Source organism: Periplaneta americana, chromosome 11 (genome assembly GCF_040183065.1).
Source record: "Periplaneta americana isolate PAMFEO1 chromosome 11, P.americana_PAMFEO1_priV1, whole genome shotgun sequence".
Taxonomy (NCBI): Eukaryota; Metazoa; Arthropoda; class Insecta; order Blattodea; family Blattidae; genus Periplaneta; species Periplaneta americana.
This window is the reverse complement of record NC_091127.1, coordinates 7,625,645-7,652,158: the sequence shown is the minus strand read 5'-3', so window position 1 is coordinate 7,652,158 and position 26,514 is coordinate 7,625,645. Positions and strand designations below refer to the sequence as shown.

Sequence of the window (26,514 nt, the reverse complement as noted above, 5' to 3'; positions counted from 1 at the left end):
ACTTTGCTCTTAGTGACACTAAAATATCTGATAAGTACTCGAATTTCTACTTTGCTCTTAGTGTCACTAATATATCTGATATGTACTCGAATTTCTACTTTGCTCTTAGTGACACTAAAATATCTGATATGTACTCGAATTTCTACTTTGCTCTTAGTGACACTAAAATATCTGATATGTACTCGAATTTCTACTTTGCTCTTAGTGACACTAAAATATCTGAAATGTACTCGAATTTGTACTATGCTCTTAGTGACACTAAAATATCTTATATGTACTCGAATTTCTACTTTGCTCTTAGTGACACTAAAATATCCGATATGTCCTCGAATTTCTACTTTGCTCTTAGTGTCACTAAAATATCTGATATGTATTCGAATTTCTACTTTGCTCTTAGTGTCACTAAAATATGTGATATGTACTCGAATTTCTACTTCGCTCTTAGTGACACTAAAATATCTGATATGTACTCGAATTTCTACTTTGCTCTTAGTGACACTAAAATATCTGATATGTACTCGAATTTGTACTGTGCTCTTGATGATACTAAAATATCTGATATGTACTCAAATTTGTACTATGCTCTTAGTGACACTAAAATATCTGATATGTACTCGAATTTCTACTTTGCTTTTAGTGTCACTAAAATATCTGATATGTACTCGAATTTGTACTGTGCTCTTGATGATACTAAAATATCTGATATGTACTCGAATTTCTGCTTTGCTCTTAGTGACACTAAAATATCTGATATATACTCGAATTTGTACTGTGCTCTTGATGATACTAAAATATCTGATATGTACTCGAATTTGTACTATGCTCTTAGTGACACTAAAATATCTGATATGTAGGCTACTCGAATTTCTACTTTGCTCTTAGTGTCACTAAAATATCTGATATGTACTCGAATTTCTACTTTGCTCTTAGTGTCACTAAAATATCTGATATGTACTCGAATTTCTACTTTGCTCTTAGTGACACTAAAATATCTGATATGTACTCGAATTTCTACTTTGCTCTTAATGTCACTAAAATATCTGATATGTACTCGAATTTCTACTTTGCTCTTAGTAACACTAAAATATCTGATATGTACTCGAATTTCTACTTTGCTCTTAGTGACACTAAAATATCTGATATGTACTCGAATTTGTACTGTGCTCTTAGTGACACTAAAATATCTGATATGTACTCGAATTTGTACTGTGCTCTTAGTGACACTAAAATATCTGATATGTACTCGAATTTCTACTTTGCTCTTAGTGTCACTAAAATATCTGATATGTACTTGAATTTCTACTTTGCTCTTAGTGTCACTAAAATATCTGATATGTACTCGAATTTCTACTTTGCTCTTAGTGTCACTAAAATATCTGATATGTACTCGAATTTCTACTTTGCTCTTAGTGTCACTAAAATATCTGATATGTACTCGAATTTCTACTTTGCTCTTAGTGTCACTAAAATATCTGATATGTACTCGAATTTCTACTTTGCTCTTAGTGACACTAAAATATCTGATATGTACTCGAATTTCTACTTTGCTCTTAATGTCACTAAAATATCTGATATGTACTCGAATTTCTACTTTGCTCTTAGTAACACTAAAATATCTGATATGTACTCGAATTTCTACTTTGCTCTTAGTGACACTAAAATATCTGATATGTACTCGAATTTGTACTGTGCTCTTAGTGACACTAAAATATCTGATATGTACTCGAATTTGTACTGTGCTCTTAGTGACACTAAAATATCTGATATGTACTCGAATTTCTACTTTGCTCTTAGTGTCACTAAAATATCTGATATGTACTCGAATTTCTACTTTGCTCTTAGTGACACTAAAATATCTGATACATATTCGGATTTCCATGTACACTCACTGTGAGATTTCCAGAGTGAATGTACCGGCAGTTTCGATCTTGAAGGTTTTACACGTTGGTGGAGTAAACTCTGTCCTTGATATCAGTTTCAAAAAGAAAAATAAAAAATAAGGAATTCAGCTGCATGATAACAGGAGAACTTGGAGGCTGTCAGTCCATCTAATCAGAGGACCTGGAAATGCATTTAGAGTTCGCCTTGTGATTCGACTGCAAGTGTTCCACCTGAGGAAAGACGAGACGGAGCTTCCAGGGGCACCGTTACTCGCACAGAAACATGGTGCACACCAGATAAGTATTGACATGTTGATACCTGAAGTTGGTGTGAAAAACGTTATGGCAGGAATCAAAAGAAGGGCTTAACAACGCCCAAATTAATCTCCCGCAGCCGTAATAAGGGAAGAAATTGAGGCAATTTAAGATCAAGAAAGTTTTTTTTTTTAGAAATTTTCTCACCATTCATAAGCTGCCGCAAGGGACAAGTGCTTAACCATATACATGTTTACAAGTTCATTGAACCATTAGCTACTAACTACTGTTAGCAGAAAGGAACCTACTGTCAACAGAACACAAAATGTGCTCTATTTATATTTGGGTGCCATCGACTGCAGATTAAAATGCTCTGCAATACAGATAGAGAGAGTAGTATAAAATAATTAATATGTTACTTATTTTTTTTTATTTCCTTGTAAAATTAAATGTGTAGTTAATTTCATTGTATATGACTGAAGTAATGTAGCCTAATTTCTGTAAATAGTTATTAATCTTACAATGGACCATAAATATTGCGGACTAAGAGGTATATGTAATGGACAAAAATGGTTGAGGCAATTCAGTATGGTGGACGAAATCATACAGTGGAAGATTTTTATAAGTTGACATAAATGAGTGGACAGAATTGTTATGGACATGAAATTACTTATTTACTTACTTACTTACTTACTTACTTACTTACTTACTTAATTACTTACTTACTTACTTACTTACTTACTTACTTACTTACTTACTTACTTACTTACTGGCTTTTAAGGAACCCGAAGGTTCATTGCCGCTCTCACATAAGCCCGCCATAGGTCCCTATCCTGTGCAAGATTAATCAAGTCTATCATCATATCCCACCTCCCTCAAATCCATTTTTATATTATCTTCCCATGTACGTCTCGGCCTCCCCAAAGGTCTTTTTCCCTCCGGCCTCCCAACTAACACTCTATATGCATTTCTGGATTCGCCCATGCGTGCTACATGCCCTGCCCATCTCAAACGTCTGGATTTAATGTTCGTAATTATGTCAGGTGAAGAATACAATGCGTGCAGTTCTGCGTTGTGTAACTTTCTCCATTCTCCTGTAACTTCATCCCTCTTAGCCCCAAATATTTTCCTAAGCACCTTATTCTCAAACACCCTTAACCTATGTTCCTCTCTCAAAGTGAGAGTCCAAGTTTCACAACCATAAAGAACAACCGGTAATATAACTGTTTTATAAATTCTAACTTTAAGATTTTTTGACAACAGACTGGATGATAAAAGCTTCTCAACCGAATAATAACAGGCATTTCGCATATTTATTCTGTGTTTAATTTCCTCCCGAGTATAATTTATATTTGTTACTGTTGCTCCCAGGTATTTGAATTTTTCCACCTCTTCAAAGGATAAATTTCCAATTTTTATATTTCCATTTCGTACAACATTCTCGTCACGAGACATAATCATATACTTTGTCTTTTCGGAATTTACTTCCAAACCTATTTCTTCACTTGCTTCAAGTAAAATTCCTGTATTTTCCCTAATCGTTTGTGGATTTTCTCCTAACATATTCACGTCATCCGCATAGACAAGCAGCTGATGTAACCCGTTCAATTCCAAACCCTCTCTGTTATATTGTAATGGACAAAAATATCTGAGGATATTTCAATATGGTGGACGAAATCATACGATTTTTATGAGTTGACGTAAATGGGTGTACAAAATTGTTAAGGACATAAAATTACTGTGAACTAAAATCTCAACTGGACGAAAATTTGTAGTGGACCGAAATAGTACTGTGGACGAAATGTCACTAAACAATCAGTCTGGGAACCAATAAGACCTGAGCGATCCCTCTCGTCATGCCTATATGTCTTGATGATGGAACCTTTATGTAGTTCTGAGACGGAAATGTTAAGTTTATTTTAGTATCATACTTTATTTGGAAAGTTAATGTGTAAAGTATAAGTGAATTGAAGAACCAATACGCCAAGTGTGTGAATTCACCTGAAATTCACATATCTATTCTGTTACCTTTCCTTACGGATAATAGAGAATGAATCAGATCATCATGTGGAAATTACGGAAGAATACATTTAGCAACGCTATTACCTGCACGCATGATCGACTCGCGTCACATAGCTGATTCACTTTAATCCAAGAACGATTCTGAATCGCTAGGTGAGTGCGCGTGCCTCGCGTCACGTGACCCGAGCTCGGCCAGACACGATCGAGCGCGCGAGCTGCTCAGTCAGTCTGTGACGGTGGCCAAGTGAGTGCACAGCGTTCCAATGAGGACTAGACTAGCGTGTGCCGTGATTACATGACGAGCAGCTGCTGCGTGTCTCCCCTGCCCGCGAGGATGGAGGCCTTCACCATGAGACTGTGCGTCCGCGCCGCCGACCAGTACGAGCGACTGCTGCAGCTCAACCGCTACGGCAAGAAGGTAAAAACCTCTGAGCTACAGACAACACTACACTAATCAATCTCCCAACTCAGTCGCTTCAAGATGAAACTTCGATATCCCCCCACACTACACACGAGAGAGAATAGTAATATACGTTACAAGAGCGGTATGTTGACGTTTTCATGGTCGAGGAAAAGATTGAAAAAGCGAAACATAGTTGAGCTTTTTTAATTTCCGAGAACATGAAAACAAACATACCGCTCGTGTATCGTACATTATTTTGTGCGAAGATCGTTTATTACATACCTGAAAGACGAATTTCTAATTAGTTGCAATGAAATCTCCATGTTGGTTTCTGTTTAATGACGGCAACTTCGGAACACCAAAATATCTTTCTTCAACACTGTTGCTATAAAATGTTTTCTGTGTTTACTATACTCCAGCAGGCCGTGATATACGTCTGTCTTTTGTTTCCCCCAGTCTATAAATGCGAACTTAAAACAAACGGTAAGGTTATGTAATGATTTATTTTGCATTTTAATATTTTAACAATATTATTTATATAACATATTGCAGCAATAACATCGGCATCTGGAATCTTGTTGATTTTTTCACGGCTTCCTTAATGTTACTTGCATCACGAATGCAGTAACTTTAGTGGAGTTGTAGAGTTTACTTAATTTTTGCAAATATTTAAAAACAATAATTAACATTGCAATTTAGGTGAAATTGCAGTGGTAAGTTTCCAATTTATAATTATTACTATGTTAAACGTCTCTAAAAATAATATGTTAAAAGCCTAAAGCAGTAAAATGAATGTCGCGCTTAAGCGGTAAGAAGAGGGAAATTGTTATGTGTGTTACGTTGGGAATACTGAATGTGGTATTTCACACTTACCGCGTATTGGTTCTGTGCGGAAAACAAGCAAATACGCACGATCTCTCACAAATCATACTTAAATAATTTTCACATTCCTCGGCCTCATATTACTTAAATAATCCCCTAAAATAACCGATTAACCGTGTCAAATGCCTTGAATGAGATTGCCGTATATTCGGTTCCAATGATCGCAGATTTTTTATTATTATTATTTTGTGCTGAATAAGGAAACTTTCGGCTGTTGAATTAACTTAGAATGGTTTTCATCTACTGAATTGTAAGCTATAAATTATTTTTAAATTTTTAAGATATTTTGGTGAAACTAGCGCTGAGATAGTTCCGGTGATTTCGGAAGTGAAAATCGTTGAATGTATAGGAGATTTTTTGTGGAGATGCAGTTGCTTGTATATGCAAGGCATAATAAAAGCCTGAACTAACCAAACCTAACCTGTCACAGATTCGTAAATGCACGGTGTATAAGCGGAATACGAAGGGAACTACCTCAGCGCTAGTTTAGCCACTTATTGTCAAAAGTACACTGAAGTAAAACCATACAATATCATTTTAATATGTCTGTTATGGTTGTACTAGGGTTCAAATGAATATCCGTTGTTAAAAATGTTCTTTTCGTCTAGAGAAATGAACACAAATCGGATATTTTTCGAGATATTTTAACATAACTGCATCATTTAAGACTCTCATACTTGTATTAACATGCCGTGAAAATTTCATAACCCTAAGTCCAATAGTTTCTGAAAAAAATGTACCAATAGAATTAATCTAAAAATATATTTAAAATTGAAAAATAATAATAATTTTCGGTTAAACGAGCGTTGAGCGACTTCCGCCGATTTTGGAATAGATACCGACGCACTTAGGTTAGGTTAGTTTAGACTTTTATTATCCCGTCAAGATGAAGATTAAAGCGATTGAGTGTGATTTTTTGTTTTCTATGTTGGCATTTCAAGTGCGTCGGTGTCTATTCCAAAATCGGCGGAAGTCGCTCAACGCTCGTTTCACCTAATTTTCAGCTTTCAATGCAGTAGATAACAGCCATTCTAGATTAATTCAATACACAAACGTTCTCTTATTCAGCAGAAAACTTTTAAAAAAAGCCATCATCATTAGTACCTACCATTAGAGCAATGTAATTTTACTTTTCCCTTCTTTTTTTTCTCTCCATTCACCATAGCAACAATCTTCCCTTAATTTCACTTAGCTGCTCCCTCATCTAACCCATAAAGAAATTTAAATTGACCTCAGTCCCATGTGTGGTGTAAGGAAATACTGAAAATTGACCAAAATTAATACTGTAGGCCTACTACTAATGTTTTGCGAGAGACTACATTTCATAATGATATTTGATATAAGTAAATAAATATGTACGTACGATTTTCATGTGTATGTAGAGTTTATAAAATGGCTCAGAACGAAATACGTACGTACAAACGGAAATTGCGAAATTAATTATTTATATAAAATAACTGTTTCTTAGATGAATGTAATGTTCATAAATTTAAAATCAGGTTCCTGTGTAACACTTTAATTACCGATACCTACTTTTACGAATATAGACGCAATAAAATTTCAGAAGACTGAATTAGTTGTAAAACGCAATTTACACATTTAGAACAAACATATTTGAAAGAATTTTGTCATATTTAAACATTGTAAAGAATTTCGTGTGGAGATAGTAAATCATACATAACTTTAAATTCATATGCTGTGTTTAAGCTAAGGTAAACTGAAGTTAAAAGAGTTTCCACTTTACCTCTTTGTAAGAGTGCGCAAAATGCGATACACAAACGAAAATGTGCTGAACCTCATGGAAAAACTGGGAATGATGATTAGGCCGATTTACACTTTGAAGAGAACTGAGGAGTTGTTTAAAGCAATAAACTCAATATGCAAGTTTTTTGGGTTGGACCATTTGTGCGCTGAGAGCTTCAAATAAGATGTCAATACTAGTTCCTGTTTAAAATTGTATATTTGTTTAATACCTACCGTAAAGACAGCAAAGGTCGCAAGTTGGTACAAACACTTCAAGAGGAGGAAATTAGATATTCACGAGATACTGGCTTTCGTAGAAACGTGCATTTTGTTACACTCCCGACGCATATCTTCTTTGCCATCTGTTCATTGTTATATAATTTTGTAAAACTGTTGAGTTGTATCGATATGTTAAATTTCTACATTCGGTTCGGATTTAGCATATACGAGCAATTAAGTCTTGTAGAAAATAAGTAATTTTTCGAACTAACCTACAACTTATCGTCGTAAATACTCACAGATTTGCTAAATCTCACATTCTTGTGGGTGCAGGTAACACGCCAGCAATAGTCAGTAAAGCTAGGCGTTCACTTAACGGAAAAAAATCGTTCACCGCGTTGGGATTTTTATTCTTTGCATTATTTTAAATGGAGCATCGCCCACTTGGCCGTATCGCCTCCGTCCGCATGACCGGATTCCGTCCAGAATTCCGGCGAGATAATTCTAAACGGATTTCCGTACAGGCGAAGATCGAAATAAAGAATGTCATGGCAAGGCAAGGCCCCCAAACGCGGTAATATTGAAGGTATAATGAAATGGATGACGCGAAGCTTATTTTATAAGTCCAACAGTATGAAGAGCTTTATAATTTATTAAATTAGAATTGTATAGAGAATTCCATGTTAAGAAAAAAGAATTGGTATTATGGGCCTTGCCTAGTACATTGTACAGAGTGATTTATATAGAATTGACATATTTTTCTTTCTTCAGTTCAAAACGAATGATGCTAGCCACAATTTGTTTTATCTCAAACGTAGAGTGTCTTTGGGAGATTTGGTACTAACCTCTGTAGCAAATGTTGAAAATTCGTTATTTATTCGGCTGGAAATTCACTTAATTACCAGTTTTTAATGTTAAATTGAGCAGGAGTTTTGATTCCTTTTCACGAGATGCGCAGATGTTTATTCTTTATTCTGTATATTTATTGTCATTAAAATTATTATTATTTTAGAGATCCAGTTGTTTCCAATTTGTTTACCAGTCCCAGTATTGTGTTTGGGATTACGAACACCAAATTCTCTCTGGTATGCCCTTTGAGTAGCTGTAATTGAATTCGTAGCCCAGTATTGCTTCACAAGGAAGAGCCATTGATTTAATGTGTACTTCATTTTCAGTGACTAAAACAAAATGTCGAAAACAGCTGCCAACAATGAGGAATAAAGAATAAACATCTGCGCATCTCGTGACAGGGAACCAAAACTCCTGCTTAATTTGACGTTAAAAACTGGTCATTAAGTGAATTTCCAGCCGAATAAGTAAAGAATTTTCAACATTTGCTATAGAGATTAGTAATCTCCCAAAGATACTCTACATTTGAGGTATAACAAATTGTGGCTAGCATCATTCATTTTGGAATAAATAAAGAAAGAAATGTGTTAGTTCTATATAAATCACTCTGTACAAGCTATGTGGTAGGTAGGCGTTTCTATGGCAACTGGTCATTTGATGGAATAGCTCCATATACACGATGCTTTTTTTTTCTTAACGTGAAATCCTCTTATAGCAATGTAATATGGAGAAAGAAAATATGGGATGAGATTGTGAAAATACTAAATTAACCAGGTATGTCCTTCTTAATTTATTTAAGGTACAAAGCTATTCATTTTATTTCCAGATTCAGCTCAAAACATTACAATGAAATAGTGCGCTCTAGCGCTAAATTGCAACACTATTTGATGATTAATTCGGAAATGCGGACAAGTGAGCGATACTATAATAAAAATCCGAACGCAATGAACGAATTTTTTCTGATAAGTTAGTCTTTTTTAACAACCGAATTTTCTCATTTTCTTGTGGTTAATAACTGAAACTCGCATTACTTCAGTTCGTGCAGTATACCCAAGTATCTTGTGAGCTTGCGCTTCGTTATACAGGATGTGGATTTGTTGCTATCGATAATACTTCCTGTTCACTCGCGACCAAGTTCGCGGTGATGTGGATGACTAGGTGCAGTATTTATTTTATACTTTCGATATATTCAGCGTTAAAATTAGACTTGGAAAATAGAAAATTGTTGCTAACGTCTCAGATACGGTCAACAAATGAACTTCACGGACTCCGGCTAATCTTCCAATGCGAACAATTCTATTTCTGACATGGAGGCGCCTGTAGGACGATATGTATTGCCCTTAATGATATGATGACAGGCTAGGATAATGGCTGGCTGACTTTTCTTCTTTTTTTGGCGTGGACTAGTAATTTCTGGTAACTGCCTTGAGCCGATAGCCTTTACCCTTAGTTGGTAATATGTATGCCCTTCTTTCTCTAACCATATTCTCGTCCATAGTTCATATATATTATATTACATAAAGACATTAATGACGATAGCATTTTAGGGTAGTTAGGCTAGTTTGGGTTATAGTCTGTTATACTTACTTACTTACTTACTTACTTACTTACTTACTTACTTACTTACTTACTTACTTACTTACTTACTTACTGGCTTTTAAGGAACCCGGAGGTTCATTGCCGCCCTCACATAAGCCCGCCATTGGTCCCTATCCTGAGCAAGATTAATCCATTCTCTATCATCATATATCCCACCTCCCTCAAATCCATTTTAATATTATCTTCCCATCTACGTCTCGGCCTCCCTAAAGGTCTTTTTCCCTCCGGCCTCCTAACTAACGCTCTATATGCATTTCTGGATTCGCCCATACGTGCTACATTCCCTGCCCATCTCAAACGTCTGGATTTAATGTTCCTAATTATGTCAGGTGAAGAATACAATGCGTGCATTTCTGTGTTGTGTAACTTTCTCCATTCTCCTGTAACTTCATCCCTCTTAGCCCCAAATATCTTCCTAAGCACTTATTCTCAAAGACCCTTAACCTATGTTCCTCTCTCAAAGTGAGAGTCCAAGTTTCACAACCATACAGAACAACCGGTAATATAACTGTTTTATAAATTCTAACTTTCAGATTTTTTGACAGCAGACTGGATGATAAAAGCTTCTCAACCGAATAATAACAGGCATTTCCCAAATTTATTCTGTGTTTAATTTCCTCCCGAGTATCATTTATATTTGTTACTGTTGCTCCCAGATATTTGAACTTCTCCACCTCTTCAAAAGATAAATTTCCAATTTTTATATTTATATTAGACTAAAACTTAGTTTAGTGCGTCCCGCGCCGTGGCGTCGTGGTCTAAGGCATCCTGTCTAGGACTTGCGTTACGGAATGCGCGCTGGTTCGAGTCCTTGTCGAGGAAGACATTTTTCATTAAATTTTGGCCACAGTATGAGACCGGTGCCCACCCAGCATAGTGATGCACTTGGGGAGCTACGATAGGTAGCGAAATCCGGTTACGAAAGCCAGTTATAACGGCTGGGGGGATCATCGAGCTAACCATATGATACCTCCATTCTGGTTGGATGATCGTCCACCTCTGCTTCGGCATGTGGACGTGAGGCCAGCAGCCGGCTGGTCGGTCTGGGCCCTTAGGGCTGTAGCGCCACGGATTATTATTATTATTATTATTATTATTATTATTATTATTATTATTATTATTATTACTACTACTACTGCTGGTGCAGGTATACGTACCTTACTAAATAGTCGTGGTCATATTGTTGCTTGTTAAAAGCAGGAGCATTGTGATGTAAGGAACCGTATCTGAATTCGTCTTCCTAGGGAAGGAATTCTCTCATGAAATTTCGGCCAGTGTATGGGACTAATTATCATCCAGCATCATGATGAATTTAGGAAGCTACGATAGATAGCGAGATCCAGTTTTTAAAACCAGCTGTAAAGTCTAGGAGGATCTCTGAACTGGTAATCGGGGCGCGTGTTCTAATCTGCTTGGAATGATTACGTGGTTGGGTTTTTCCGATGTTTCTTCCAACTGTGAATATCAGGTAATCTCATGGAAAATTTTCGGACTCATCCCGTCAAGTATAATGTCACTTACCAATGTCACCGACGCTGGATAACCTTGGTTAAATAACCGGTTAAAAATAAGTAAAGGATACCTTGGAATAACGAGTATCTGGACTCGAAGTACGTAAGCAAACGCTTCTGCATAGTAGTCTGTTGTTTTTGTTTGATTTTTATATATTTCAAAATTAATTGGATCACTTTGACCATTACATGTCTACTACGTCAAACTACTTTTGATCAATAAAACGGTACGAGCTGTCGTGTTTCAACAATTTTTATCACCTCCTCAGAATTTGTTTTTATCACCTCTTTTGCCACACTGTACTTTAAATAATTGTACCTTTTAGAAGGATTCTTGTTTATTTCGTCACCCTTAATTAAAACTTTTCTATCATTTATCTTGTTTATATTGTTTACATTATGTTATGGCTTCTGCTATATGAAATTATAGATAGTTACGTATCAGAGACTGTTTATTTTAGTAGGTTATTTTACGACGCTTTATCAACATCTTAGATTATTTAGCGTATGAATGAGATGAAGGTGATAATGCCGGTGAAATGAGTCCGGGGTCCAACACCGAAAGTTACCCAGTTGCTCATATTGGGTTGAGGAAAGACACCGGAAAAAAACTCAACCAGGTAACTTGCCCCGACCGGGAATCGAACCCGGGCCACATGGTTTCGCGGCCAGACACGCTAACCGTTACTCCACAGATGTGGACAATATACATTTATAATTGAAATGGAATGCAACTGTTTTAATAAAAATGAAACTGAAACAACGAAGTCTTCTTGATTAGTAATCGTCCGTAATGTTCAATGAAGATTGTATAGTTGACACAACTGTTAACAAGAGAACAGCTCATCATAACATACTACTGCCATCTAGCGGAATATTTGTAATGATGAGATGGTACAATAATACATTTTCAAGACAGTTTTTGCATTTTAATAAATCAATTAATATTTTATTGTATTAGAGTACTTTATTTCTTCTAATCTTTATATACTTTCTTAGTCGACCTGGTTGGCGAGTTGGTATAGCGCTGGCCTTCTATGCCCAAGGTTGCGAGTTCGATCCCGGGCCAGGTCGATGGCATTTAAGTGTGCTTAATTGCGACAGGCTCATGTCAGTAGATTTACTGGCATGTAAAAGAACTCCTGCGGGACAAAATTCCGGCACATCCGGCGACGCTGATATAACCTCTGCAGTTGCGAGCGTCGTTAAATAAAACATAACAATATTATATACTTTCTTTTAATCGTGTAATAGTGAATTAAATCCTACTCGAGTTTTGATTTTCTCATGTTCCACTCGCAGATTTATCGATAAAATCAAAACCCCTAGTGAGATGCACTAAACATAATTCAGAGGGTAAAATGTAAGTCATTGTGATGGACACGGTCATGACCTTGTTAGGTTGAGTGTTTCCAAGAGCTGACCAGAGGTTCGCATTCTCGGGACATCCAACCATTGCCGGACTTCTTGCGCGTGAGACGCCGCCTCACTCTGTGAAGTTCTTCCTTTCTGAAAGTGTTTCTAAAGAAATGTAATGTTCGTAATATTTTCTGTATAGTGAATACAGTTGGCATGTTGAAGAGTATTTCATTGATTTTTGATAATCGCTGAAGGATACACAGCGCTCTTGCAAGGTTGCAGTGACCTTTCCTCCCAAGTTATTGTTTTACATATAAATGCGATACCTACGTATCGTGTGTCTTCCTGGAAGCATTTAATGCGATCTGTTGGCTCACTTAATCTTGAAATTTCATTTGATTAAATACTATAACGTGGAACGTAGTCTGTTTCAATGGATGCGACTTTAATAGGCTTCGCTTCTCTTCTTTAGAGATGGACAAAAATAACTGGTTGTTTTCATATGGTTAACCGGTTTAACCTGTAACCGGTTATTTTCCTCAATAACCGAACGACCTGTTATTTTCATAAGGTTAACTGGTTAATTACCGGATATTTTTGCTTGCCGGTTTAACTTGATAACCGGTTATTTTCCTCAATAACCGAACGACCGAATATTTTTTAGATATAGGCTACACAGAATCAAATGTGTTTTAAGTTTATCTCAAATTCAATTCCAATCGGTCATCGTTTCTTCTTATTATTTTGTACTCTATGTAATCAACCTTGTGTACAAATCTCGTGGGTCATGTGGGATATGGTTTACTTCGTTTGTTCATAGATGCCAAAATGAGATTCGACTTTGAATCAATGTCAATAATATACGTCTATCTTAATAGCTGACTTACTCTGACTTATTATATCTGCGAGTATTGGAGCATTTCAAAAGGCGAGAAACGTTTTTTTTTTCTCCCCATTGACATAGGTTATTGATATTGTTACACCATTGTCCCATTAGATATCAAAATATTTTTATTGCAAATAACCTCTCATTTTGTTTTTCTGACTAATTTACTGACTTTAAAATGTTAAAAAATAATAACCGCAAAACAACCGGTTATTTTCGAATAACCTCCCATTTCTGCTCTTCTTTTTATGAAGTTTCGAGAAAGTGCCGTGATGTTGTAAAACAAAAAATAAATAAATCCAGCTTGAAGATTTGTAATGTACACGTTTTCAGAATACAGCTGTTTGTTCAATTGTTTTAAACAGCAGACTGTAGAAACCTTTGTTTTCTTGAATAATTGAATAATTTTAATATATCTAATCAAGGGGAGAGGACGGTATTTTTTCGTGAAAAATGAGTCAATTTTCAAAAAATAGGCCTAGATTTTTTTCTTTAAAATACTCTGTGATATGTGTGGAATACATTGTATAACATTTTGTAGGTATTTGTGCCCTTATGGAATATTGAGTCTCCATTTTTAAAGCTCCTGCGATCTGGATTTTTAAATCACACCGGCCTTTGATTGCTGTTTCTGGAACTTCATTTTTTTTTTTTTTTTGCTACACTGCCAGACAAAAATGGATATAATTTCTGAACTATTAAAGATACATGCATGAAATTTAGAACACACATTCTCTAGACTATTAGGAAATTTTTCTCTGCAACAGAATTTTCCTAATTGATTTCATTTTAAATATAAGTCTGTCTGTTTGCAAAAAAAGAAAATAAAAAAAGTTATTAAATTTTAATTGTTTATTTTACAAACGTAGGGAATAATATCAAAATTCTGTTACATACAGTTTGTAGAGCATGATTTTACAAATAAATTGTAACAAACTGTTTGAATTTATCTTTAAAAATGGCTTAGATATGTCGGTTTTAGTAAAACCCTGCACTGGGTACATTTTTTTTTAAATCTGGCCCCCAAACCTTTTTTTTTCCCCCCATAATATTTATATTTGGTTGAGTTGCTATAGCCATGAGTTCTCTACATACAAAAAATTAATATTTTACACCAAATAAGAAAAAAGTTAAAAAAAAATACCATCCTCTCCCCTTAATACATGTGCAACAAGAGGCATGTTGCGAGTGTTGCGGTGCTGCATACTCACGCGGCGCTTTTGTTTATTCAAGTCGACATCGCTTTGAAGCAGATGTGAACATCATAACGTAACGTCACGTCACCTCTTATAGCCTATCTTCTTATTTAATGTTTTTGTATATTGTTTCAAAGTAAAGTGTGCACTTTGACGTAAGAGATGCGTTTTTAATCTCGTATTGAACTTTGAATCTCGTCGCGCAAGTTCACGGACGTTCATTCGATTTCCCAATTCCCGTATCTGAATGATAAACATGTACACATAGGATCAAAGTATCAATTTAAGCTTAACCCAGAAATAAATTCGCTTATCTTAGCGCCATGTTAAAATTGGTGTCAGAAACTTGTCAAAATGGCTGTGCCAGTTCTCCTAATTCGGTTGTAGTCTAATGGGTGTACCCCGTTTTCACTGTAAGATCATTTTGCTTAAATAATTTAGTCATTACTACACAGGTATAAGCGACCTGAATAAAACAATGTCGGAAGCAAAAATCTGTCCCAACACATTATTCATTATTCGCGTTTGTTAATTGTTTCGTTGTATATTTCATTTCTGGTAGTGTGGAAGAGAAGGCCTCATGGCCTTAACTCTACCAAAATAAATAAGTTATTCGGGTGAAAGAAAATCAGAGAAACGACCGAAAACAATATGAATTTTCTTGAATTTCAGGGCATAAAACATGTTTGTTCTGGAATTTAGACAATGAATAAAGTTTTTTTCAGACTATTATGCGTCTCTCATTTCACTGAAGACGGCACGCCTTGATATCGAGTCTGTTCTTTGAATTACTTTCTCTCTCTTTCGTAGTTGTCAAAGCTCTGACCCGTAAATATCTGTAATGCTTAAAATTTGGGTCACGCATGGCAGAGCACAGTAATGGTTGAGAGATAATACTGAGTATCAGGAGAGGAACCGTCGTTGTTTTTTTTTTTTTTTTTTTATCCTCTAGTCTTCAAAGTCTTTCGGTGGGAATTACGATCCAACAAAGTAATAAACTTACTATCATGAGTAAGACTTCCTGATGGCCAGCATGAAATCAAGCCACCGCTAGAAAAAGCTTAATAAAATTGACTCTTGCCCGTGTGTACCTTTCTGTGATCATTTAACTGGATCCACTGACTCTTGTCCGTCTATATTTTTCTGTAATAATTTAACCGGATCCAAAAACTCTTGTCCCTCTGTACTTTTCTGTAATAATTTAACCGAATCCACAGTCTCTTGCCCGTCTATATTTTTCTGTAATAATTTAACCGGATCCAAAAACTCTTGTCCCTCTGTACTTTTCTGTAATAATTTAACCGAATCCACAGTCTCTTGCCCGTCTGTATTTTTCTGTAATAATTTAACCGCATCCACAGACTCTTGCCCGTCTGTACTTTTCTGTAATAATTTAACCGGATCCACAGTCTCTTGACTCTCTGTATTTTTCTGCAGTAATTTAACCGGATTCACTGACTCTTGCCCGTCTGTATTTTTCTGTAATAATTTAACCGGATCCAGTGACTCTTGTCCGTTTGTATTTTTGTGTAATTAACTGGATTCATTGACTCTTGCCTGTCTGTATTTTCCTGTAATAATTTAACCGGATCCATTGACTCTTGCCTGTCTGTATTTTTCTGTAATAATTTAACCAGATTCACTGACTCGTGCCCGTCTATTTTTATGTAATTAACCGGATTCACTGACTCTTGTCCATCTGTATTTTTCTGTAATAATTTAACCGGATCCATTGATCTTGTCCATCTGTATTTTTCTGTAATAATTTAACCGGATTCACTGTCTCTTGTCCGTCTGTATTTTTCTGTAATAATTTAACCGGATCCACTGATTCTTGTCCGTTTGTATTTTTGTGTAATTAACTAGATCCATTGACTCTTGCCTGTCTGTATTTTCCTGTAATAATTTAACCGGATCCATTGACTCTTGCCTGTCTGTATTTTCCTGTAATAATTTAACCGGATCCATTGACTCTTGCCTGTCTGTATTTTCCTGTAATAATTTAACTGGATCCATTGACTCTTGCCTGTCTGTATTTTTCTGTAATAATTTAACCAGATTTACTGACTCGTGCCCGTCTATTTTTATGTAATTAACCGGATCCACTGACTCTTGTCCATCTGTATTTTTCTGTAATAATTTAACCGGATCCATTGACTCTTGTCCATCTGTATTTTTCTGTAATAATTTAACCGGATTCACTGTCTCTTGTCCGTCTGTATTTTTCTGTAATAATTTAACCGGATCCACTGATTCTTGTCCGTTTGTATTTTTGTGTAATTAACTAGATCCATTGACTCTTGCCTGTCTGTATTTTCCTGTAATAATTTAACCGGATCCATTGACTCTTGCCTGTCTGTATTTTTCTATAATAATTTAACCGGATCCATTAACTCTTGCCTATCTGTATTTTTCTGTAATAATTTAACCGGATCCATTGACTCTTGTCCGTCTGCATTTTTCTGTAATTAACCGGATCCATTGACTCTTGCCTGTCTGTATTTTTCTGTAATAGTTTAACCGGATCCATTGACTCTTGTCTGTCTGTATTTTTCTATAATAATTTAACCGGATCCATTGACTCTTGCCTGTCTGTATTTTTCTATAATAATTTAACCGGATCCATTGACTCTTGCCTGTCTGTATTTTTCTATAATAATTTAACCGGATCCATTGACTCTTGTCCGTCTGTATTTTTCTGTAATTAACCGGATCCATTGACTCTTGCTCGTCTGTATTTTTCTGTAATAATTTAACCGGATCCACTGAACTCGAATGCTACAACTTGAACCCCTAGAGGAGAAATGTGACAGCTAAACTGAACAGAAGTGGTTGTGTACAAGTGAAAAGCAGACTGCTTCCTGAACACTATTTTTAAACGACACCAAACGTAGTCTATGAAGAGTTTGGAGAACTCTCCATTGTTATGCTGTGGTTGTCCGTTGGCCAAACATCGCAGGTGCGGGTCGCGCGTGGTGTTTGAGGTCACCTACCCTCTGACGTCATTCCATCTGCTTCTGACGCATTTCCTCGTGAAATGTTAAGCAGTAGGTGGCTTAAACAGAAGAAATCTTGAGCCAGTTTTGTATTCGAGGTCGGCACGCGACGAATATGAAAGTAAACTACATTGTGGTCAAGTGCATGATAAAGCATAACTATTATTATTATTATTATTATTATTATTATTATTATTATTATGCTGCGTCGCCTCCCATTGACTTCAAATTGATCTTTTCATAGTTTTTCTAGACGTTGTCATTTTTTCCTTCAGCTCCGTATTTATAAATCAGCTGAGAAAATATGTAACTTAAGCTTATTCATTTCTTCAATGTTACCTGATTGTGTACCGGTACATCAGGTTGACTTCTCCTAGTTTCTCTCACCCCCAGATGCCAGATTTCATATATTTGGCACTAGTATAATAGCTTTGATTATCCGGTCCTTTTTTTATTTTGCGATTTCATTTTTTAACATTTGTTATTTGGTTGAAGGAAAGAAACTCGAAATAGCACGAAATAAAATGCAGAGCCATAACAGGGTTAGCGAGCTCGACTCGTGCTCAGAGGTTGCGCACGAATTCCACTCGTTCTGATTACCTGACATTTTTCCTTCAAGTTTTTCTCCAACTGTAGGGCAAATGTTAGCTAATTCCATAACGAATCCTCGGGACTCATCTCGTTACATAATATAATATCACACTTTTGATAGTGTCGTAATGTAACAAAAACCCAGAGATTCTCAAGTGGGGGCCGCGGCCCCCTGGGGGTCCGCATAGCAGTTAATGGGGGCTGCGAACAAAATAATAATAATAATAATAATAATAATAATAATAATAATAATAATAATAATAATAATGTAATATTTTAAAAGCTGTTCTATGAAAAATAAAAAACAACTATTTTTCATTAAATAAAAACAAAATTAAATTGTTTTATTGTTAAATTGATACAAGATTTCACATTATGGTCGGGTTATGTTCTACATTCTACTTTAAATCTTAGACAAGGAGGCCGCATTAAAGCAGTTTGAGTAAAAGGGAAGGCCTCAACCTCAAAGTTGAGAAACGTTGGCTTAATCGGCAAGAAAAATTAAGGACCATTTTTCCAAAACTTGCTCTGTGCAAAATTATAATTTTTCAAGAGACACAACTGATTAGAAAATTGTATGTAAAAAAATTGCAAGTTCTATGTTAAACACTTCATTTTTTGCACAGCATTTGGTACATATACAAATCAAAAGCAAAATATGTATCGTTTTCATAAGTATATATCACACAAAACTCCATTTTATCCATTTCTGCATAAAGCGAGTTTTGTGAAAACGATCCTCAATTTTTAAATATGTAATGTTGTATTATTTTCTCATTGTTGTGACACATTTTCTCTTCAGTTGAATTTCCTTTTTAATCTTCTTTTGTCGAACTGCGGTTTCAGGCAACAGTTAACATGCTGTTGAACAACAAATTAAGATATCAGTAGATATTTTATTGGTATTTTAATAAATTCATTCATTTCTAGAAACGCGTAACTGAGGTTCTCGGTTATTCGGCAATTGTTCAGTTGTTCGGTACATCTTCGGTCTCGTTCGTGCTGATAACCGTGGGAGACCGAGTGAGCCCTAAAATCCTCCGGTACAAGTTCGAAGACGCCACAGAATAAGAGAAGAATGTTGACCTAGATTATTATCTGCAGATTTAGCGAGCGAGTTTGCAAAAATTAGTGTGTTATCGCTAATGAAGTACTTCTTTGTGTGAATGACGACTGAGTCCCATTCTATCGACTGGTTCCTAAATTAAAAAAGATGCAGCAAGTTAACTGATACAGCTTAACTTGTTACAACATTCTTGGACGATAAAGCGAGCTCCAGTGATGCAACGTGTATATGCCGTAGCGTCATGTAGCCCACAATATATTATTATTCGGTCTTCTCACTATATAACCCAAGACATATAAAAAAAATCTTCACTGTTTTCATTGATCACCTGAACCGCACCTGCATTGATATTTGGTTACACGATACGAAGTTTGGTTGGTCGACTATTATTATTATTATTATTATTATTATTATTATTATTATTATTATTATTATTATTATTAATGCTTTTGCGAATGAGGTAATATTATTAGCAGATTCTGAAGATAGCCTCCAACATTGAGTTTTCCAATTACAACTCATTTCTGAGGAATACGGGATGGAAATTTCATTTAATAAAGCTAAAGTAACGGGATTCATCGGGAAAAATCACCTCCGCAGCAAAATTTCCCTTTATAATAAATCTGTAGAAAAGGTTCGTGTTTTAAATATTGGGTTATCATTTAACCTATGAACAATAAAAATATATTTGTGCGAGATCGTGCGTATTTGCTTGTTTTCCGCACAGAACCAATACGCGGTAAGTGTGAAATACCACATTCAGTATTCCCAACGTAACACACATAACAATTTCCCTCTTCTTACCGCTTAAGCGCGATATTCATTTTACTGCTTTAGGCTTTTAACATATTATTTTTAGAGACGTTTAACATAGTAATAATTATAAATTGGAAACTTACCACTGCAATTTCACCTAAATTGCAATGTTAATTATTGTTTTTAAATATTTGCAAAAATTAAGTAAAGTCTACTACTCCACGAAACTTATTGCATTCCTGATACAAGTAACATTAAGGAAGCCGTGAAAAAATCAACAAGATTCCAGATGCGGATGTTATTACTGCAATATGTTATATAAATAATATTGTTAAAATATTAAAATGAAAAATAAATCATTACATAACCTTACCGTTTGTTTTAAGTTCGCATTTATAGACTGGGGGAAAAAAAAAAAAGACAAACGTATATCACGGCCTGCTGGAGTATACTAAACACAGAAAACATTTTATAGCAACAATGTTGAAGAAAGATATTTTGGTTTTCCGGTTGCCGTCATTAAACAGAAACCAACATGGAGATTTCATTGCAAATAATTAGAAATTCGTCTTTCAGGTATGTAATAAACGATCTTCGCACAAAATAATGTACGATACACGAGCGGTATGTTTGTTTTCATGTTCTCGGAAATTAAAAAAGCTGAACTACGTTTCGCTTTTTCAATCTTTTCCTCGACCATGAAAACGTCAACATACTGCTCTTGTAACGTATATTACTATTTTACAAAATTGAATTACTTTAACTAATCAATGCATACCATTAATAACATTTTCAAACCTTCTCTTGTCCAAAAAGCATTCAAGAATTGAAGCCTATAAAACATTGGCGAGACCTGTTCTCATGTATGGAAGTGAAGCTTGGGCCATACGTAAATTGATGAACACTGAACCACTGCCAATGAAATGAAGTTTTTAAAAAGAACTGCTGGCTATACTAGATTAGACACGAAGAAAAATTGGAATATTTTTTTAGAATTAAATATTGACACAATTTAGAGAAAAGTCGAAATTATAGACAGAAATGGAAATCTCATATAGCTTACTCAGGATGCCTAGAACAAGGATACCACGCCAAGCACTAAATTACTTACTACTTACCCTAGTACAAACCCTAGTAATGCCGCACTTCGATTATTGTGACGTTTTGTTAAGTGATCTAAGTTCTGAACTGTCAGTCAAGTTACAGCGAGCTCAGAATATGTGCGTCAGATACGTGTGCAACATCCGACGATATGATCACATATCACCGTCCTTCGCAAGTCTCTCGTGGCTCCGACTTAAAGAACGCAGAACTTTACACTCTTTGTCTTTACTCTTTCGAATTCTGCACACCTCAACACCAAATTACCTTTCGTCTCGTTTCTCTTATCTATATTCTAACCACGACGTAAATACCAGATCACTTATCTGTGGCACGCTAAATATACCTCTTCATAGAACATCTTGTTATTCCTCATCTTTTACAATATCCACCTCGCGTCAATGGAATCCCTTGTCACAAAGTATTAGGGGCTGCAAGACAACAAACACCTTTAAGAACAGCTTAAAAGATAACCTTATTAGCATTTCACTCCAATCATACTGATTTAAAATATTACTGACTACACTGTTGCTTTTTTCTTTAGACATCATCCTGATTGTGCTGTATTTTCAAAATTGTCTCATAATAATCTCTTTCTATTATCTAATATCATTTGAAATATATTAACATTCTATGTATTTTAGTTTAATTCTGCTACACAGTTTATTTCAGTGTTTAATTAATAGTTCATAGTATTTTGTTGTTTAATTCGTAAATAACTTTTGTATACATGTAACTCTCATCTAAATCAAATTGTTGAATTCTTTGTAAGTTCATGCATATGTATATACACTTTCTGCTGGTTGAGTGGAAGAGAAGGCCTTACGGCCTTAACTCTGCCAGCTAAAATAAATCATTATTATTATATTATTATTATTATTATTATTATTATTATTATTATTATTATTATTATTAAATTACCGCCCTTTAGGAACAAGATCTTGGGCCGTCCGCTGAAACGATGGAGTGCGACCGTAACAGGCCACCAGGCTTAATACGTGATAGGAAGTATTATTATTATTATTATTATTATTATTATTATTATTATTATTATTATTATTATTATTCAACGTCATCACCACCATAATCATTATTACAACACTTCATGAATGTTGACCTATTCCAGGTGCTCTAATTCTACGAATAAGTTTCATGTATCAAACATTTTACATCTTTCCAGTTTTCTTTATCCTCTTGGCCCCATAGTCGGAAGTTTGTGGAACAATTTGTGTATTTATTTATTCTTCTATCGAAGTATTATTGCATAGCTTTTATCGAGAATGGATGTAGAGTTTCCGCACTTTCATTTGAACCCAGTATAACATATCTAATATTTCCAGTTGTTGCTCTGAGAAATTCATATCTGCTATCTTAAATTCGACAAGTTTTGATTTCGAATGGTACCAATTGAAGAGTCCACTGCAAGAATGATGGATGCCATTTGGAATACATTTTGCAGGAGAAGCAATTGAAAGTTTGAAATGCTTAGCGCTCAAAGCTTAACTGTGATTTTCCGATCATTACTGGACAATGACTATCAGTGTTAATGCCATATGTACATTCTATATGTCTTAAGCTATACATTGACAGTCTTGGTTCATTTTCGACAAGAAAATGACATCCATCATTCTTGCAGTGGACTCTTCAATTGCATTGCTACATAGTAGTGGCAGAACTGTCGAAAGTTTGCACAATTTGTCATTTCTCGTTCTTTCTCGCCATTGCCGGTTTCTTTTCGAGCTCTGTATGTCGCGATTACAGCTTTTTAACCAAGATTGGCGAAGGAATTATTGTATTTTTGGTTAAACATTTGTTTGAGTAACTATAATATTTCTATTTTTAGTTTTTTTTTGTATTACTATAACATTTCAACCATTGTAATTTCTTTCTATTGGAAATCTTCTGAATTTAATTTTAAAGTACAAGGTGTTTCATACGTTAATGCATATAATTAGTAGGGAAAGGAACAAGACGTAACATTTAGGCCTACTGCTACTACTACTACTGCTACTACTGCTACTGCTACTACTACTGCTACTACTACTACTACTGCTACTACTACTACTGCTACTACTATTACTACTACTACTACTACTTCTACTGATACTACTACTGCTGCTACTACTTCTGCTACTGCTACTACTTCTACTACTACTGCTACTACTACTACTGCTACTACTACTGCTACTACTTCTACTTCTACTGCTACTGCTACTACTACTGCTACTACTACTACTGCTACTACTACTACTACTACTTCTACTGCTACTGCTACTGCTACTACTACTACTACTACTTCTACTGCTACTGCTACTACTACTTCTACTACTACTTCTACTGCTACTACTACTACTTCTACTGCTACTACTACTTCTACTGCTACTACTACTACTTCTACTGCTACTACTACTGCTACTACTACTTCTACTGCTACTACTACTACTTATACTGCTACTACTACTGCTACTACTTCTACTGCTACTGCTACTACTACTACTACTACTACTACTACTACTACTGCTACTACTTCTACTGCTACTACTACTACTTCTACTGCTACTGCTACTACTGCTGCTGCTGCTATGAAAGCAGCAATGAATATTACAATAATATTGATGATGGTAGTAGTGAAATGGGTATGCTAAACAGGGCTATCCAGCTAAACTGGCTTTATTTTATGATTCATTAGGTTTATTTATGATGCCCATTCGTGTGTTTGTTTATGCAAAGACACTCTCGCTTGTTGTGATGTCTCGTAAGACACATAAACATTGAGTTTATGTTTTTGAGAAGATAGCGTAGCCAGCAGCGCCATACTATTTCTTTTAACCACATAGGACGGTAATATTTATATACCCTATATTGAGTGTATACAACCTGTTGATTCATAATCTCCACAATAATAAATAGAAGGAATGTAAAAACGTAGCCCTTGTTTCTGGCAATGGTTTTAATGTACTTTTATGTTTAAATTAATTTAATTGATGCATCGTTTGTTATAATTTGTGAAATCTATTTTTGTGAAACGAATCATATGTATGATATGTGAAAACCACGGCATGCGGAACAAAATATTAGTAAAGCTCCAAAAGATAGTTTTAGAAATACACTCTCGGAAGCATTCCACCGTGATCTGGAACTTAGGCCTAACACTTAAGCTAACGCCAAATTCAGCATACTGTACAGATGAGCATTACATTCAGAGAGTTGTATGTCTGCAACCGCTCGATATAGACCACATATTCATATGAACATTTTTTTATTCAAAATGACCGATACTGTGATCTCCCAGAATATTGACCTTTCCTCCTGGGACACCCTGTATTAGCATTAAACGTAATTCTTACAAATCGTCGTTGATTTTATGAAACCTATGTGACAGTACAGAAAATAATTTTTTCAGGAGGAAGAAAAAAATTAATAAAATATCAATAAGCCTGCACTGATCCTCGATGATGTCATTCATATTCACCTATTCACCAACGTTTTCTATCGAATTACTTCATATTCTTATGTAGGCGCATTGATTTTTAATTTTTTTTTTTCCTTCAGAAAAATTATGTTATGTACTGTCACATAGGAGGTTCCATAAAATCAATGACGAAATGTTGAAGAAACACTAACATTGTTTAAAATCCATGTAATCTCTTTATTCATTCATTCATAGTGTTCTGTCCAAGGGAAGGTCTTTCACTGAAAACCCAGCATTCTCCAATCTTTCCTATTTTATGCCTTCCTCTTGGTCTCCTCTTATGATCCATATATCTTAATGTCGTCTATCATCTGATATCTTCTTCTGCCCCGAACTCTTCTCCCGTTCACCATTCCTTCCATTGCATCCTTCAGTAGGCAGTTTCTTTTCAGCCAGTGACCCAACCAATTCTTTTTCCTCTTCCTGATCAGTTTCAGCATCATTCTTTCTTCACTCACTCTTTCCAATACAGTTTCATTTCTTATTCTGTCTTCCCCTTCACACGTTCCATTCTTCTCCATATCCACATTTCAAATGCTTCTAGTCGCTTCTCTTCACTTCGTCGTAATGTCCATGTTTCTGCCCCATACATTGCCACACTCCATACTAAGTACTTCACTAACCTCTTCCTTAGTTCTTCTTCCGGAGGTCCGCAGATGATGCTCTTTTTTCCATTAAAAGCTTCCTTTGCCATTGCTATCCTCCTTTTGACTTCCTGATAGCTCATGTTACACCCCAAGTATTTGAAGCTGTCCACTTGCTCTACTGCCTCATTTAGAATTAGCAAGTTTACTTTCTTTACTTTTCTTCCTATGACCATTGGATTATATATATATATATATATATATATATATAGCTACGTAGTAATAGATTCATGTGATTTTCAATACGGCATTCATAATGGACAACTTCTTTTTATTTCGTCTCTTAACATTTGACGTGTCCACACCTGTGGAGTAACGGTCAGCGCGTCTGTCTACGAAACCAGGTGGCCCGGGTTCGATTCCCGGTCGGGGCAAGATACCTGGTTGAGGTTTTTTCCGGGGTTTTCCCTCAACCCAATATGAGCAAATGCTGGGTAACTTTCGGTGTTGGACCCCGGACTCATTTCACCGGCATTATCACCTTCATCTCATTCAGACGCTAAATAACCTTAGATGTTGATAAAGCGTCGTAAAATAACCTACTAAAATAAAATAAAAAAAACATTTGACGCAAAATATTCAAATTCGAAAACTGAATTATGCCATATGAAATCATACTGATTGAAATAATATGGTGTTCAAACATGAGCAGGGCGTTGTCAGTCAGCAGTCACTGTGGACATGCAGTGCGTTTTTTAATTTTCAGTCTTCACACATCTGGAATTCCGTTATTTTCTCAGCGTGTGTTTGGGTAACCAAGCGCAGTGAGTTCTTCGCCGCTGAACAGTCCCGTTTAATGACGTCAATACGAAGAAAGTTCTCCTCAGTGAAGAAAGAGGACATTGTAGCCTAGTTACAAGATGAAGGTGCGCGCTCTCGCTGACGTCAGACCAGCGAAGCGGCGCACTATTCTTAGATGTTACCTTGTTATTAGAAAAGCATAAACAGAGCATGTCAACGAAGGAATAAACTCCCGACTTTAGTGATCGACTGAGCTAAATCATATTCCTGCCTCCAGTGAGGCGTCGACGAGCCGGAAGCCGGCTGAGGCAATCGCGGCGCGTGGTCGGTTCAGTTCCTGTGT

The 26,514-nt window shown here is 35.7% G+C and overlaps 1 protein-coding gene across 5 annotated transcripts in view; it reads left to right on the top strand.

Moving 5' to 3' along the window:
- IP3K1 (inositol-trisphosphate 3-kinase-like protein) overlaps positions 1-26,514 on the top strand; it is a 357,189-nt gene that overhangs the window by 311,242 nt on the left and 19,433 nt on the right. The window contains exon 1 of one of the 5 annotated variants that reach the window (XM_069838898.1): positions 4,325-4,575. The exons of the other annotated variants lie outside the window; for them this stretch is intronic. Coding sequence (XP_069694999.1) covers positions 4,453-4,575 — 123 coding nt within the window. The 5' untranslated portion in view covers positions 4,325-4,452. Of the gene's footprint in view, positions 1-4,324; positions 4,576-26,514 lie in introns of those variants that run through there. 5 annotated transcript variants of the gene reach the window in all.